This window comes from Psammomys obesus, unplaced genomic scaffold (genome assembly GCF_907164565.1).
Source record: "Psammomys obesus unplaced genomic scaffold, mPsaObe1.curated_primary_1811, whole genome shotgun sequence".
NCBI classification, from domain to species: Eukaryota; Metazoa; Chordata; class Mammalia; order Rodentia; family Muridae; genus Psammomys; species Psammomys obesus.
This window is the reverse complement of record NW_026591918.1, coordinates 5,010,027-5,028,241: the sequence shown is the minus strand read 5'-3', so window position 1 is coordinate 5,028,241 and position 18,215 is coordinate 5,010,027. Positions and strand designations below refer to the sequence as shown.

Here is an 18,215-nt window from a genome sequence, read left to right as displayed (position 1 = left end):
ACATTTTTTTTTTTAAAGACATGTTCTCATAGGGATGGAGAGGTGGCTGAACTGTTCAGATGCTTGCTGCCTTTCCACAGGACCGGAGTTTGGATTCTAGCATCAACTGTTCAATAGAAAGAACATCTCCCGGGGGATCTGATGTCTCTGGCCTCTTAGGGCACCTGCACTTACATGCACTTGCACATACATGCAAACATATATGCACGCACGCACGCACGCACAGGCACACATACTCTATTCTTACACTTACATAACATATACTCATAGGACATAGGATGACCTGCAATTCACTGTGTAACACAGACTGGCCTCAAACTCAGGATTCTACCTCAGCTACCCAACAACTGAGATTATATGCATGCTATTATACACAGCTAAAAACCTAGTAACCCCCCCCCCCCCACATACTCACACACACACACTCACACACTTCCTCTATTTAATGTCACTCTGGTGCTGTTACCTGGGCCCTTCTGCGTGAACTTCCACTCAGCTTGGCAAAGAACCTGACCCCAGGCGACATATTTAGATCTATATTCTGCCACTCACCCCACCCCCACCACTCTCTAGAGAGTTTTTTTTGTTGTTGTTGTTCTTTTTTTTTTCTTTTTTGCTAACCCTCAGTGCTTCCTCTCTAAGCAATTTTTCTCTCTCTCAAAGGTGTTTCTCCCTTTTCCCTCACCTATCTTCAGAATACAACCTAGAGCTCTCTCTGTTAGAAAAGCTTCACCAATGTCCTCCCTCCCTCCTATTCTGCCATTTGGACAAACCTCTGACAGGTAGTGACCACATCTTGCTCTGTTTATCTAACCTGATTTTAATTGATTTGAATGTGACATGTAAGTCTGTATCACTAAGATAGTACAGAGTAGCTCTTAATTATTTGAGATCCAACTATGAAATTGAACAAATAAAGTTCACTAGGGAAGTTTTCATTTTATTTAAAACTTGGAGTGGGGGTGAGAGATTGAAGAGATGGCCCTACTGTTAAAAATCACCCTTAAATAAGTTAGAATTACCTGTTGACAGACTACTATCCAGCTTTTAAGACAACTCAATTTAGCTTCTAAAAATTCCTTTCATGCAAAATTGATCAGCATTAAAATCTATATGTGATCACATCATAATTATGCAAACCATATGCAAACACATATTTTTAAAAATGCCATCAGTTTGTCTTTTTTTTTTTTTCTCCTTACATGGGTATTATTGGTGACTTCTAGCTTACTTACTAAATTTTTAGAACCTGAGAAAATGGAAAACGTAATAGGAAGTTTCCCAGGGGCTTGGGATATTTCCAGAGCTTTGTGGAGGCAAGTTTTTTAAGTCTTGCAAGCAGCAGGCAAGTTCCTGGGTTAGCAGGAGCTTCGGTGGGTTCCTGACATATGGGTGAGTGCAAGACATCTGAACCAGTTTCTTGCAAAACAGCAAGAAAGTGCTTGCCCAGGTCACTAACAGTGTTGTCCAGATCGTGGGATCTCTTAAACACGCCCTTTATAAACAACAACTCTATTAAATGGATGTAGCTTGCCTGCACTCAGAATCAATTAGCCACGGGTTTAAAAAGGTCAAAAGAAGGCAGTGAGTCACTGGCCTGCTCTCTCTGTGGTTCTGATGGGCAGATGGGAATCATAGAACAGAAAAAAAAAAAGTCCACAAAAAAGAAGGTGCAAAACACAGCAGCAGTTTCCACTTTCACTTGCCACACCATCATACTTTCAATCTGACCAACACTGGACTTCCCCCAGGGTTGGAAAGTAATCCAGACCAACTCGAAACTTCGATATTTTGTAAAATTATGTGATTTTAAAATATAAATTCTCTTCTTTTCCCCCAAATCCACTCCACTTCCTGGCAATAACCATTGTTACATTCAACATCTTTCCAGTTTGTTTGTTTGTTTTTTGTCCCCTAAGTATTTCATAGAAAACAAAACAATGTTTTTCTCTTTTCAGGCAACTATACCTTTTTTTAAGGTAGCATATAAAACCCATTCTTCAAAACCTAACTGAAGAGTTGGCCAGATGGCTCAGTGGCTAACAACACTTGCTGCTCTTCAGTTCAGACAAACTGATTTTGATTCCTAGCATCCATAAGGGGCAGCTCACAACCATCTGTAACTCTAGCTCCCGAGGAATCAACCCCCTTTTCTGTCCTCTTCCGGCTCCTACAAGTACCCCTGCACCCATATACATAATTACAACCAAAGTGACTCTTAGAGCAAAATCAAAACTGAGGTGAGTAACAGAGAACAAAACACAATGTTCTGAATTGTACTGTATGAAACAATGCAAATGAGAATGCTACTATGAAATCTGTTACTTTGTTTGTTAATGTAAAAAGTTCATTAAAAAAAAAAGAGAAGAAAATTTCTTTCCCAAGTAAAAACATTGAGGTAACAGAAAATCAACCTTCTTTGAAGTGAACAAATTAGTGGTATTGAAAAACAATTTCTTAGTCCTAGACATTTTCTTCCCCTCCAAAGTCACTCCTTAGCAGTGGCTACCCCGCATTTATTCACTGCCCACCTGATGGACAGAATCATTTCTGGTGGCTAGCTATTACAAGAAGTGCCCGAGGGAACACCCTTTGCGCATCTGTGTTGGTATTTATGAAGACAGATTCCTTCAGTCTAAAAACTATCAAATTGTATTAATTTTTATTGCACCTCATTTGAATTGCTGGGGGTTCCAAAATCTCATCTATGCCCAAGTAAATACTTTAATATCAATACTTGATGCTAAAATATGTTACCAAATTACCCTTCAAACAGGCTATCCAGCAGGACCTCTCCCAGATAGGGGCACGCTCTCAATCTCATCCAGGTAGTTCCATTCGTCTTCTCGGCAAAATCAGTGTACCTGAGTTCTAGTATCATGTTTTGAATATAAGAAATAATGAACGTATTTTTATGCATTTATCAAGACCTTCTCGGGGAGCTGGGGATTTTCTTCATTGCCACTTGGGGAAAAAGGAGGTGAACTACCCTACAGGAGCTGCTCCTTAGGGAATCCTCATTTGTGTTTTCTTAGTGACTGGCAGTCTCCGGTGCCATGGGAATTATCTCAAGGGTCCTTCATGCGCCCGTCTTCAGCCCTCTGGATGTAATATCTCCAGTTCTCACAGACCCCCATAAAGTGAGAATCTGCTTTCGTTTTGCCAATGATGAAACTGAGGCTGGGGGTAGGGGAAGGTGCCAAGGCACTTGCCCCTGGCAGGATCCAAAATACACAATTTGTTTCCAAAGTCTGAACTCTTTTTTTTTTTTTAAAGATTAATATATTTATTATTTATACAATGTTCTGCCTGCATGTAGACCTGCATATCAGAAGAGGGCACCAGATCTCATTATAGATGGTTGTGAACCACCATGTGGTTGCTGGGAATTGAACTCAGGACCTTGGGAAGAGTAGTCATCACTCTGAACCTCTGAGCCATCTCTCCAGCCCCTAGTCTGACATCTTTTTTTTTTTTTAAATATTTATTTATTTATTATTTATACACTGTTCTGCCTGCATGTGTGCCTGTGGACCAGAAGAGGGCACCAGATCTCACAATAGATGGTTGTGAGCCACCATGAGGTTGTTGGGAATTGAACTCAAGACCTTTGGAAGAACAGCCAGTGTTCTTAACCTCTGAGCCATCTCTCCAGCCTTGTCTGACCTTTTTTTTATGCTGGGGCTATACCTGTTAATTCCAGGAACTCATAGGCTGTCCCAAGGTTTCAATGAGAGCAGGTCCACCTCCTGCCTTCTAGGAAATAAAATTGGCTTAAGGAAAGAGAGCACACTGGGCTCAGTTTTAGGAATAGTGACTGAATTTTGACCAATCAAACTCCCGATTTACACCCTGAGGTGGTGACAAAATTGAGTCAGGTATGTTGTCAACAGCTGCCTGGCTCTGGGAAGGAGTGGCTGCTAGCCCCTGAGCCAGTACTTTAGACACAGGCAGGTGTTCACCATAGCACCAGTCACAAGCTAGAAGCTGCACCTGGACTGGTTAGCAATATAAATGGGCACAATTATACGAAAGGACTGATTGGGGGAGGAACATGTGATCCTGCTAGAAGAATCCCAAGGGACAAAAGCCACAATGCTTCGAGAGCCCTGCCACTGCCCTCCATGCTTTACTTTTTTTCTGTACTTGGGTGGGTGTGCCTCATGACTTTTCTGTCTGTTTCTGGTATCTGTTTCCTCACAACAGAAGACAATCCATCAGTTTTTCTCATTGCTGTGATTTAACAAGAAGCAACTTTATTTTGGGCTTTATTTTGGCTCACAGTTTTAGAGGATGCAGTCCATCCATGGCAGAAAAGGTGTGGTGGCAGGAAAGTGAGGCACCTGGTCAGTTTGTGTGCCAGGTACCAAGCAGAACATAGACAGGAAGTGGGGACAAGCTGTAAAATCCTCAAGACCCATTCCCAGTGGCCACTACCTCTGGCAAGGTGCTAAAAGATCAATGGCCATGTGGGAGACAAGACAAATGCAGATTGTGGAAATGGGTGCCTATGATCCTATCCAAGCTAGGAATGTAGGAAAGCAGGTGGGAAGCAGACAGTCTGTTGGGTAGGAAACAGGTTCATTTACATGTCAGAAGAAATGCAAGCCCAGCAGGTAGATACCTAGACACTATGGGACAGATTTGATTTGTTAATGCTGCCTGCTCAACAGAGTGCTTGCTCCATCCTTTTGCAAAAATAGAAGGTCTCCGTAGCCAAAGATAACGGGCTCCAATAAAGAGTTCAGGCCAGGCCCATTCTCTCCACCATCCCAACTATTTGGTAACAGATGGTTCAACAATAAACATGTTTGGAAGCTAAAACATGCTCCCGTACGGCTGCAGCAGCGGGTTAAACCAAAAAGCTCAGTTTACTTTAAATGACGAGCGGCACTTTCCTACCATGTGGCTGCATCACATTTGATCTTGGTGCTAATCTTCTGAAAGGAACGGGGCAGGAAAAAGTCAAGAAGAAGCAGAGGACTGGGTGGCTGGCACAGGATAAGACTAGGAACTAAGACCTGAGTTGAAAACAAAGGCTTTATTCCTAAAGCAGATGTGGCTTTAAGTCAACTTGAGGTGGCACAAAGCGAGGACTGGCCAAGTCAGGTAGGTCAACAGCTTCGCCAGATGCGTAGTGCAGTCAGCAGGAGATGCTGGTACCTGTACTGGCTAATCTTTATGTCAACTTGATGCAAATTAGAGTCCTCTGGGAAGAGGGAACCTCAACTGGGACAATGCCTCCATTACCCTGGCCTGCACGCAAGCAGGTCTGTGCCGCCATTTTCTTGTTTAATGGTTGATGTTAGGGGGGTCCTGCACGCTGTGGGCAGTGCCAACCCTGAACAAGTGGCGGCCTTAGATTTTGAAAGAAATTATGTTGAGCAAGCCTTGGGAAGCAAGGCCATAGGCAGTGCTCCCCATGGCCTCTGCTTCAGTTCTTGCTGCAGGTTTTTACCTTACTTCCCTTAATCCCCTTATGATGCAGTGCAGCCTGTAAAACAAATAAACCCTTTCCTCCCCAGGTTGTTTTTGGTTCTACTGCTTCATCGAAGCAGGAGAACCCTATCCCTGCTAGACTATCAACTGGATTGGGACCCACAGGGCTTGTCTGGATCCGTCAGTCCCCTCCTCGCCCCGGGGGATATGTGAAAGCACAGTATTACTGATCCTAATATAAACTATGCTTTGTCTATATATACATACCTAGGACAAGGCTGAATTCTCATATCAGGCACATTAAGAGATTAACAATATTAATAAAGGAATAATTGTAGCAATATGCTCTAACTATAAAGGCTAATTTTCTTTATCACCTTGATTAGGTTTAGAATCACCAAGCAAGTTGAGACATGATTCTGTGCATGTGCGCGTGGGTGCGTGTGTGTGCGTGTGTGTGCGTGTGTGTGTGTGTGTGTGTGTGTGTGTGTGTGTGTGTACGCGCGTGTAGGTGTTTCCAGGAAAGGTTAGATGAGAAGGAGAGATCTTCTCCTTCCCATGAAGGTGGGGAGTGTGTGCTGCCCCTCTGGGCATCCTGCGACCTCAGAATAAAAGAGGGAAGGGAGAAAGCCCGCAGAGCGCAGGCATTTCCCCTTCTGCTTCCTGGTCCGTGTGATGCAAACAAACACCTCCCTGTTGTGTTCTTGCCATCATGGTACTCTGCTCAAATGCACGGGCCAAGCAATTCTAGAAAATATGGCCCAGAATGCATCATTCCTCCCTCGTATTGTTTCCGTAAGGTAGTTGATCACAGCTACACAAAACTAATTCATACGATAGTCCAAGTTATTTTCAATGTATAAACTACTCATTCTTGGCATTTTTCATTTGCCATTTTTTTTTTTAAATCATAGTTGATTGTGGGTAGCCCTACCTGGGGGGGGGGGGGTCAAATCACGAACAAGGGGGAAATGCTTGGACACTTTCATTCACAACCATCAGCAGAAACACCTCTGAGTTACTGAAGACCAAAGAGCTTCTCAAAGGAACTTCACTAGAATAACCAGCAGGAGAGAAAAACCCATCATAATGCTGCTTTTTATAAAAACCAAGTATCTACAGCTAAGCGTGTAGCTAGTGGTACAGAGCTTGCCTGGATGTGCCAGACTTTAGATTTTGTATCCCCAGCTCCGGAACAGTCAAACAAATCTGGATATGGCCAAAGGGTGCTTCAACAACAGGTACTTAAGTGTAACCATAAAATAAAAACACCATAAGGGTTTTAAAAAAAAAGTCTTTTCTAAATAACAACAACATTCTTTTTTGAGAAAAGCCTAAGAATAAGTAGAAAACTTTACAAGTCAAGTAAAAAGAAGGGAGATCTCCATTTAAAATACACAAACAAGTTGGTAACAGGGTTCTACCCTTGGATGGTTGAGACTTTATTTTCAGCTTCATAATTTTCTACATTTATCTTCTACACTTTGCATAATAAAGAGATAACTAAGAAACCAAACTGACAAACACCGAGCTTGACAGAGACAGCACTAAGACATTGAGATGTGGTTCGTGAAAGGCCACTGAAAACACAGTGGAAGGGCACCCAAACAATTCAGAATCAGCATATGCCAAATATCCCAAACCCCTAACAAAGAGAAACCCTCCTGGAGCACAAAAAAATTCTTAGTAGAATGGAAACCTGAAGACAGTATTTGGTGCAGGTGTGGAGAAAGCATTACCGATTTACTCGCCACTAGCCAAAAAGCAGGGCTTCGGGCAGCCACCTAACCATCTTAATCCAGTGCCATGAATGGCTCTTAAACGATAATGTTCCTGACAAAGTATTCCACCAGCTGGAAATAATGCCTCTTCCCAGTGAGGAGAACAAAATGAGGGCCAGCTGGATGCAGGATATTCCGATCCAAAGTCTGCTGGCTGTTTCTAGATCCTAGCAAACCACTGGCCTAATTGTGACCAATTTTGGGCTTTTTTTTAAAATAAGAAACCTAACCACAGAAGTGGAACTCTGAGCACCCGCAGCACTTGCTGACTGTATGACCCTGGGCCCAGGTTTAAAGCTTCAGGTTCTTTTTCTATGACTTGGCCCTTGTGGAGTTCTGGAGGAGGTGATACGAGGCCTTGAAAATCAGTCCCTCTGAGCAGAAGCTTGAGCACTGCAGACACTACCAAGCTGTTATTCCTGAATTAAAAACGACAAAGCTTGAAATTACAAGTTATCATTTGTAAAGGCCATCTATAACTCTAGGAAAAAAGAAGCAAGAGTCAGAAGCCTCTCCTGCTACGCAGCACTGCTGACTCCAGCTGGCCCACAACCTCCTGGACAGCGACATAGTGTGTTTCTGATCCCTTCCCCTAACACACATGTAAGCAATCCCCAACACACACACACACACACACACACACACACACACACACACACACACACAGCTCACCACTATCTATGCAAATCAACCAGGAACCCAAAACTTTTGCCACTCACAGGAAATTTGTGAAAAGAAAATCATGGCTGCCATACATGGTCCCTTAAGTCCATGCACCTGTGATCTTCCTGGGTCTGTCTCATGTGTAGATGGTGCCAGACTTGTCATTCCTTTCTCAAACCTGGGATGCCCTCTTTCCTCTTCATCCCCGGGTCATCCCATACTCAACCTCAACCCTTGATGTTCTGACTCTCAGGTCATCACTAAGCTCTATAATCTGCCTTCTCAGCAATATATATATATATATATATAGTAGACATCAGCCAATGAAACTTATTTATTTATATCTGGGTGCTGAGGCAATACATGGCTATTTTTTTAATTCAAGTGTAACAGAAATACGTGATAGAAAAAAAAGTACTTTCAGCCTGTGCCCACCTATAAATGAAAATTGATAGAATTTTCTTTTATTAATGATGCTAATTCTTATGTGATAGTGAAAAAGGCGATGCAAAACAAAGTAAAAGAACAATAAATATCTCATAATTATATTTTCAAGGATAACTACTTCAAGAATTTTATCTCCTTTTCCCACCCATATACTAGGTCTGGTATGACTGAAATATTGTGGTTTTAAACTCTTTTCTTTTTCGCTAATATCTTAGAAAATTGTTATAGCTTTCTACAGCACACGTGTCCTTTTTCATGTTGATCACTTCTCCATCATGAACAGTAGGACAGAAGAGATCAAGGATATTCATGAAGAACACTGGCTCACTATGCATTTGTGGAGCACCTGGGGCGCATAAATAGCCTCTACATCTAAAGGTCAAGGAATGAAGCACTGAGGGGTGTTATTACCGCAATCCTACTTTAGCCAAACAATTCTCCCTGGAGCGTGTTCTGTGTGTCAGTGCAAGAAGGAGGGCAGACCCCATCACCAGGCAGGTGCCCACAGACGATGCCTGGAGGCAGCCTCAGAGCAGCATGGCTACCTTTGCCAGCAGTATGATAATTTTATCTACCAAGTTCTACACACATTCTAAGTCATATGTAAAACAAACAAACAAAACTATCTACAGTATGATTGTTTTTTAAAAATCACATATGAAAGTACATAAAAGTATTCATTGCCCAAGTATTGATGACTGCACACCAGCTATGGGAAATAAATCATATCAACACATTAGAATAATAGTTCATAAAGATCACACTTTCCAAGAATAAGTGTTATATAATACTTCCTTTCGATCCTACACAAAAGCTCCTCACTCAGATAAATGATAAAAGAAGGATGCAGGTAGAGAAATAGAGATGGAACAAAACCCACTGAGCCATTGGCTCAGTTAGAGCACTTGCCAATGCATGAGGGCCCAGGTTTGGTTCTCAGAACTGTGCTAACTAGGCGTAGCAGTACGTGCCTGAATCCTAACATCGAGGAAGCAGAGGCAGAAGGTCCTCCTCAGCTACATAGCAAATGCAAGGCCAGCCTGGACTACACGAGACCTTGCTTTAAATAACAAGAAAACAGAGCAGGGAGGGGATCTAAACCAAAACTATTATGGAAAATAAACAGAGATTTTTAACTTTAATGAAAGTTGGAGTGCTCCCATGTGAAGCCAAGAGACACTTATCATGCATTTGCACCCCAAAGTGAGCAAAACACACAAGTGAGTCTGAGAGACTCAGCGACTTTGAGTTAGGCTCCAGATCTATAAAGGATGCACTAATAGCCAAAGTCACTCGGAAAAGAAATGTTACAAGGTTAAAAAGGGTTGTTTAGAAATGGAAGGCCATACCCATTCGTTCTCCCTTTATCTTATTCCCAATTTCCCCCTAAAGAACACACTTTTGTAACAGAAAGAAAGATGTTTGTGTCCAAAGAGAGTGAAGGGCAACATCACGGGGCCGTGAACTCTGTCCTTGCTGGACCTGGCTCAGGTGTGTCCACTAGTGCACAGCTGCGCACGGAGAGGCAGAGCGGAGCCTGCAGCTGGCCCGTGGGAGCTGGTATTCCCTGGCCCTCATGAGAGGTCCACACTCCAGCCCTTCCAGAGCTGGGCCAGGTTTCCTCTCGGGCGTGCTGAAGAGGGGATTTATGGGCCTGGGGAGATCCAGACATCTGTGCTGTCGTCTACCGGCAGCCCCGTGCTAAACCTTTCTAGTAAGGAACCGACAGAGCACCACGCAGTCGACGCTGTAAATGCTGCCTTTGTGCTGAGGCCCAACTTTCCAGCCCATAAGGGTGCCAGGAGGTGGGAGAAAACAAACCCAGCAGTGTGCTGCTTCGGAGACCACTCACGTTTGTAAATGGGCTTTTAATCTCTCTGGAAGAGACTGCCAGCCTGGAGTGTCCCCCTTCACCAGCTGTGGTCTCACAAGAAGCCGGAGGCAGAACCACACAGTGTTGATGGAAGCATCGTGTTTGGGTCTAAGTCACTGTTTGGCTTATAATTAAAAGAACTCAACCTGAGAGATGAAACTGGATAGCCAAAAGGTTCCATCTGTCTCGAAAGTGCTGGGAGCCAGTGAAAAAGGAATAGTGCACCAGAAAACCAAGCTGCCCGCTGGGTCTGGTGGCATGAGTATGGTGCCACACAGGAGGCTGAGGCAAGGGAATCAAAAACATTAGGACTGCCTGGGCTACAGGGGGAGTTCAAGGTCCACCTGAGCAATTTAGTGAGATCCTATTCCCAAATTAAAAAATGTAAACAAATGTAAAACGGGGCATATGCCTTTAACCCCAGCACTTGGAAGGCAGCGGCAGGAGGATGATCAACATACATAGAGAGTCTTAGGCTAACCAGAGCTCTACAGTGAGGCCCTGTCTCAATAACAGCCAAAAAGGGGAATGGCCAGATGAGACGGCCCAGTGGTAACTGCGCTTGACGCCAGGCTTGATGACCTGAGCTCAGTCATCAGGGCCCACAGGGTCGAGTGAGAGACCTGACTTGTAGAACTTGTCCTCTGACCTCCGCATGCACTCCATGGCGGGTGTAACCCCTCCCCTACCAGTTTCGTCAGTGGGTCCTGAGCAGCCCCTGCGGGCCGGCTCCTCCCCATTATCCTCCTCGTTTCCTACATTAGCTCTTCCTCCCTTTCTAGCTGGTAAGGAAAGCAATGAAGGGAGGAGGCATCAAGCAGAGTGCTAGTTTGGCAAACAAGTCTGAGAAGCGCACACTGCACGCCCCACGATGGGCTACGGGGAGCCTGTAGCCTGGGGTCAGATGGCACTCACCATCTCACAGGTCTCACATGAACGTGGCATGGACAAGTACAAGCTTGCAGGTGTATTTCCATCCATTAACCTCTTTCCTCCAAATAACAACATATTGTCAAATTCTCTGTCTATGTGCATAACCACTATGAATAACTTTTCTATTTCTGCCCCATACATACAGCCCAGGGTTAGCTATTTATCATGACAGTCGAAAAAGGTCAGTAGAGATTTATTTTGCAAAAGAAAAAAATCTTTGGAGCTTTAAAGGCAATTTCCACATGGCAGACTCTCCCTTGGGTCCGGCCTTCTCATCTTTGCTTGGTCTCAGTCTGTTAGTGTTCAGACATGGCTTAATTAATTTCTCTCTTTCCCAGTCCTCTAGGTCAATGTAAATTTCCAAGACAATCAACTGTTTTCTGCAGTGTTTCCTGTGCAGGACCCTTAGGAACCAGGAAAAACAAATAAAGATTGCCTGAGAACTCTAAATCAAAATAGCAAAGGTATGCAATCAGGGCAGGTTATGGGGTGGGGTGGGGTAATGTTCAAAGGCCTGCAAGCCAGGAGAGGCAATGTCACCACATAGAGCGACCAAGAGCTCCAAGGACAACTGCAGGAGTAGAGGATATGTTGGGTAAAAGCTGGCTGGCTGCTTGACTCTAACTTGTTACTGTCATGCGGCGAAGTTAATCCCGCACTGCTGTGAATCTGCTGTACTTGAAGAAGGCACCCTGCATGCAGGAAGACCAGGTACAGGGGGAGGGCTCCCCAGCGCAGAGTGGGCCCTCCAGGGAGAAACAATAGGAACAGAGGCCATCAGTGTAGGGCCCCATCATCAAGGGACGAAAGAGCTCGCTGTGAACTTGAACCACGGCCACCAGACTGGAAAGGAAAGAGTCAAATGCATAGACAGTCTAAAAACTTTTCAAAAAGCAGAACTCAGCAAAAGACCAGATGTGCAGGACTCTGGCGATAATGAATCTTCCAGGAAAAGCCTGGAGTGAAGCCGTCCACGGGGCTGAGACAGTGGCCACGAGGGACAGTACGTACACATCCTTCTCCACTAGCTCTGCAGGCTGACTCCCCCACAAAATCTTATTTTCTTCCTCTGTTCTTCCTACCACAAAACCAGAGTATAACCAGGAGTCCATAGTCCCAAGCACTGAGACAGACAGAGGCAAATTCAGAGCTAAGTAGGTGGTAAGCTTTTCATTCACAATTAACAGTTAGCAGTGCTAACAGAGGGGTGGGTAAGAAAGGGGGTGAGCAGTGGGAATGGATGGCATCACAGGGCCTTTGTGCCCTCATCCACCAATAAGGAAGCAGGGATGCAAAGGGGTGTAGGAGAACCTCACAGTGCTCTTAAGCTATGACTGTCAGCGTGGGTCAATCATGCCAGTCATTGTCTCTGGGTGAAGGCTTTGCTTTGCTGCTTAAACACTGGGTTTAGCTAAATTCTTTCCTTTGAGAAGATAAGACCCAAGGCAAAATCGTCACCTGGCAACAGCTTTCTGGTCTACATTTTTTTTTTCTTTTTTCAACATTCAAGGTCAAGATAAAAACTTTGCTAGGTACAAGTATTCACGATGAAGGAGAAACAGCAGACCCAAGACCCCATGACTTGCTGGATGAGACCTCATGGTATGACTTTTGGGGGATTCAATCTAAAAGGAGAACTTTTATGATTACAAATTGGTTCTAAGGTTGTAGACAGATCTTAACTTTCATTTTAAAAGGCAAGCTGCAGTGAGAGGGTTAAGAATAGGTCTGACATGATGACTCAATGGGTAAAGGCATTTGCCACCAAGCCTAAAGACCACAGTTCAATCCCTGGGATCTGTATGGTTGAAGGAGAGAACTGACTCCTTGTAAGTTGTCCTCTGACCTTCACATAAGCATCATGACACCACATGCCCCTCCTACTCCCACAAAATAAAAATATAATAAAGTTCAAAACCAAGTACACATACTTCTTTATCTAAAAATTACTTCTATAGACAATAATCGCTACACAGCTAGTAACAACTAAATGCCCTCTGACTCGGTTGTTTCACAGATCTCTACAATTACTCTGCAAAGGAGCTGTGGTCCTTTGCAAGGCACAAAAGGTAACTCTGTAATAAACGTCTCCCTAAGGAATAAACACAGGACTTAGGAATGTTAGGTCACCTGCCCTAGGGTGGCGGTCTTCAAACGGAGGGCTAAAGTCAGAGCCAAGACACTTCAGGGCCTTCATTCTACCCAGAGGTCAACAAACCTTTTTCTAAAGAGAGAAGCATGGCTGTGTTCCAACCAAGCTCCTTTATGAACAGGGAAATTAGAATTTCACATATAAAAAATACCATTTCTGCTAGGCTGTGGTGGCACATGCCTTTAATCCTGGCACTCCGGAGGCAGAGGCAGAGGCAGGTGAATCTCTGAGTTCAAGGCCAGCCTGCTCTACAAAGTGAGTTCCAGGACAGCCAAGGCTATACAGAGAAAAGAAAGGAAGAAAGGAAGAAAGGAAGGAAGGAAGGAAGGAAGGAAGGAAGGAAGGAAGGAAGGAAGGAAGGAAGGAAAGAAGGAAGGAAGGAAGAAAGAAAGACCATTTCTTTTCATTTCCTCCCCAAACACTTAAAGTTGATACCATCCTTAGTTCATGAGCCATGAGCAAAGAGGTGGCAGGTTTTTTGTTTGTTGTTTTTGTTTTTAAGATTTGTTTATTTATTAGTATATAGTGCCCTGCCTGACAGTCAGAAGAAGGCACCAGATCTCATTATAGATGGTTGTGAGCCACCATGTGGTTGCTGGGAATTGAACTCAGGACCTCTGGAAGAGCAGCCAGAGCTCTTGACCTCTGAGCCATCTCTGCAGCCTGAGGTGGCAGGTTTTGCCCTCCTCCCACCTCCATAGCTTACTGACTCTGGCTGAAGCCATTAATTTCTACTACTATCCAGTTCATATTACATGCTTATATCTCAGGAGTCCAGAGATATTGCTGGGTAAAACCAGTAAGAGTGCACTATGGGTAGAATTCATGACTTAGAAATAAACTTTGAGGAAAAACCTAACAGAAGTGGCCCTTACTCTGCCTAAGATGGAGTTACAACTTGCATACATTTTTCTTCCTTGCACTTCCCTCACCTGCACTCCTCTACAGGAGCACGTGGTGATTCAGCTCCACCTGAAACCAACAGAAATTCTAGGTGGCATGAACAATCACAGCACAGCTTTCTGCAACCACAAGCCCACATCACCTTACCTGCAAGGTTTGGCTGAAGCGCTTTAACGGCGTGGTCTTCACAGGTGGGATGAGGTTTGCTAGTGAGGTGACTCTGGAAAGGGGTTTGACCCTTTTATTACTAGGCTCCTGTACAATTCGAAAGAAAAGAAAAAAAGGACAATGTGAAGGCCAATCTTGAAATATCTGCCACAACATCACATCCATCCTGCTCTGAGAACTGCAGGCAGCAGGGTCATCTGTAGAACGTGAACAATGGCCCCAGAATCGGCATGGGTGATCTGGCTGAGGAGCCTGGAAAGAGGAATGATGGAGGATGTAGACAGAGGCAGTAGGGTGGCAGAAAGGTAGGGATCCACCCTTCTCCCCACCCCACCTCTCCCCTCCACCCCGTCAGTCAGCTTTTCATTCAAAGCTTCCACTCCGTGGACCCCTTTCCATTGCTGTAGAGAGTTCCCAGCCAATGACCTTGCCAGGTGATGGCATGTGTTTTGTTGCTTCTGGTTTCGTTTTTTTAAAACTCCTTCCCACCACCTTGCCAGAACCATTTTTGTGTATGCTTTATCTATTCATTTTTCCTAAAGTACAAATATTGCTTTTAGTTCATTGAAGTAAAAACCTATTTTTTAAACATTTATTTGTCTGTGTGTGTGTAGGAGGAGGGGCTCGGAGGACAACTTCTGAAGTGATTTATCTCCTTTCACCATGTGGGTCCCAGTGATCAAACTCAGGTTTGTCAGTCTTGCTTCCAAAGCCGCTGAAACATCTGACCAGCCCCAAATATTTTTTTAATAAGTTCTATTTATTGGATTATAAGAAAGCATCTTTGTACCTACAATAATAGAGAGGCACATATCATAAACTATCTAATGGCAAAAGGAAATGCACAGGGGGAAATTGGTATCATTGGTATTGGTTTCCATACTATTTATAGCCACACATTTTCAAAGTCACCTCCACAGAAAACATCACGTGCAAATCCGTAAGTTACTCCAGAGCTGGCTAACAGGGGGAGGGAGACTCCTTATTCCAATGAATGTTAACGAGAATGACACAAATAAAAAACAGGCTGTAGGGAAAGAGAGAAAGGACACAGCAAACATTTTATAAGACAATGAGGACTGTAGGTTACCCTTGTTTTCCTAAACTCCATCTGATCTGTAGTAGATGATGGACGGCACATGAAGACACCAAAATGTGATGGAAAATGCCAGATCAGCCAGTTGCAGCAGACTTCAATCATTTCCTAGGAAGCTCCCCCAAGCCCTACTCCAAGATGTTCATCTTTCTTTTTCAGCCATTGCTCTCAAAGTTTGAGCCAGATTTTCCAGTTTTTCAAGGGATTCCTGCAGGGCATTCTAAACGGAGCAGACGTTTGGAGAAATGCTTCATGAATCTGGAATTCAGCCGGGAAGTTTTCATGTCCTCTGATGCCCTTGCTAGCCTCGGAAATCAGAAGCCCTCTCTTAACAAGACTGTACATACTTTGCTGACATTTTAAGTAGAAAAAAAAAAAATCAAACTTAAAGAAGTTCAAAACAGTTCCATGGTGTCAAAGAGTAAGCTGTGGGTTTGCAAAGCAGTTGGTTTTCTAAGACAGAACGGATCCGGCTGCTAGGGATGTCTCAGGCTTCTCAACATCCTCTGCTGAGAAGACAGCAAAGAACTAGGAAGGCTGGGTTTTAAAATGCAACAGACGAATCTCCTAACAGGAGAAGCTGCACTAGGAAAGATGAAGTACTGAAGAGAAAAGTCTGAAAGCTGTCTGCCTCCAGGCAGTGATGTCCTTGAGGATGCTCCTGCCCTGCGCCTGGGCTCCTGAGCATCTGTGCCCAGAGTATGATTTGCCCTCCCTCCCCTTTTACATCAGTCTGCATGCCCAGCATACTGAGAACACGCGTGTGCACATACAGCCTCTTAAACAACCCCCAGATTTCTTTAAATGGCTTCTGCTTTAGTCTAGAAATGCCAGGGTTGTGATCTCGCTCCCTTTGGCGGCAAAAACCGCATTGCAGCACATCAGCAAAGTCACAGGGGAAAAGGACTTGGTCTCGGGTAACCCTGCATGTACCTCAGAGCCCAGGGAGTCTGCGTCTCATCTCCACAGTTAAAGCTGCACCAGACTGGGGAGGCTGAAGGATGAGCTGCAGCTGGGCTGTGGCTTTAAAGTGCGGCAGGGAATGCTGTGCATGGGCAGGCTGCAGGATGACCTAGCCGTTCTCCACCCTGTGTGTCATCTGCTCTCATGCTGCCCTGACTTTGCTGCTCCATTTAGACGGCCCACTCGGATGTACCTGATCTACACTGTAATACAGCCACAGGGTACATATTCAGTGCAACTGTGAAATGCACATTGCTGCTACCTGGGGTCCTAATTAGAACTGTTTCCCTGAGGCATGGCCCTCAAGAGAGTCAGCATTAGGCTGCTCTCCGGTGACTCCTATACAAAGAGGAATGAACCAGAAGCCCCCCTGCCATGATCTGTCAACACAGGCAACTGTAAGCTCAAGAATACTTACAGGCTACAGAATCTAAGTGGGAGGCTTTATGTTTGACCCATGAGTGAGGTATAAATTATGGTGTTATCAATAAGAGATTAAAAGCAATTCTTGGTCTAATTTGATTTTTCTTTTCCATTTACTCAGTCTGTCTCCAGCCCCATCTTACTACTGTCTAAAGAGCCCTCCGAGAAAATCTTTCCAGATTCTAAGTAAATAGCATTACTGAGAACTAGCAAATGCAATACCAAGGATGTCTTCAGGCGTGCCGGAAGAAGACAGACATAACCTGCAGATGGTCTGCCTGGTCCAGCAAAGCACATTGCCAGACCAGGATAGGCAAGCTGCAACCAGGCACAGATGTATTGCTTCAGGGCACACTCTGCCACTGCCATGACTGCCATGACCACCATCACAGGATCTCAAGGGCAAGTAGGAAGGCCCATCACTAAAAATGTTTAAAGGGAAGGGGGGGGGCAGTAGGTTTGAATAACCATAGTTCTGCTTAATCTTCTCTAGGCTTTATTGTTTTGTTTTACTAATTAAGACTGCTTGTATAGTGTTTATTATACAGTTAAGATACTGGGTACAAACTCACCACAGTGGCACAGGCCTGTAATCCCAGCACTTAAAGAGGCAGAGGCCCATAGATCTCTGTGAGTTCGAGGCCAGCCTGGTCTACAAAGTGAGGCCAGGACAGCCAGGGCTACACAGAGAAGCCCTGTCTCAGGGAGGGAAAAAAAAAAAAGGTATTGGGTACACTAGTCTAATCGCTGACTGTAACACGACTTCGCTGGTGTTGCTATTGCTGCTCTGTATGGTCCAGGCCGGACTAGAACTATGTGGTGGATGGAGGCTGATCTTCAATTTCTGCTCTTCTTGCCATTAATTCTCAAGTGGAGCGATAGCAAGTGCGTGTCACCATGCTCAGCTCCCAAAATGTTTACAAATAAATACAATTTCAAAAGAAATACTTTAAAGAAATGTTTCTTCATGTAAAAACTTCTTCTGTGATGAATATTTGCCTACATTATACATATGTGTTCATGTGCATGCCCGGCACTACTGCAGGCCAGGAGACAGTGTCAGGTCCCTTGGAACTGGAGTTACACATGGTTGTAAGCTTCTGTGGGGATACTGGGAAGCAAACTTGTCCTCTGCAATAGCAGCAAGTCCCTTAGCTGTTGAGCCAGCTCCCCTACCTGCCAAAGTGGTTATTTTTAAATATTCATTTTATATTTATTGTATTTGATGAAAACATGAGAGATTCTTTATCAAGTAGAAAAAAATTCTGTTTATATCAAGTTTGCTATGAATGTGTATCATGAAATAGCATTGACTTTTATGCTTTTTTTTTCTATTTAGAGGAAAGAGAAGACAAAAAAGGATGAAGTAAAAAA

At 44.1% G+C, this 18,215-nt stretch overlaps 1 protein-coding gene across 4 annotated transcripts in view; it reads right to left on the bottom strand.

The window, feature by feature from the left end:
• Nucleotides 1–18,215, bottom strand: part of Arhgef3 (Rho guanine nucleotide exchange factor 3) — a 227,377-nt gene that overhangs the window by 22,926 nt on the left and 186,236 nt on the right. For all 4 annotated transcript variants that reach the window (XM_055612423.1, XM_055612424.1, XM_055612425.1 and 1 more), the window contains one exon: nt 14,339–14,446. In XM_055612423.1, the coding sequence (XP_055468398.1) occupies nt 14,339–14,446 (108 nt within the window). The remainder of the gene's footprint in view (nt 1–14,338; nt 14,447–18,215) is intronic.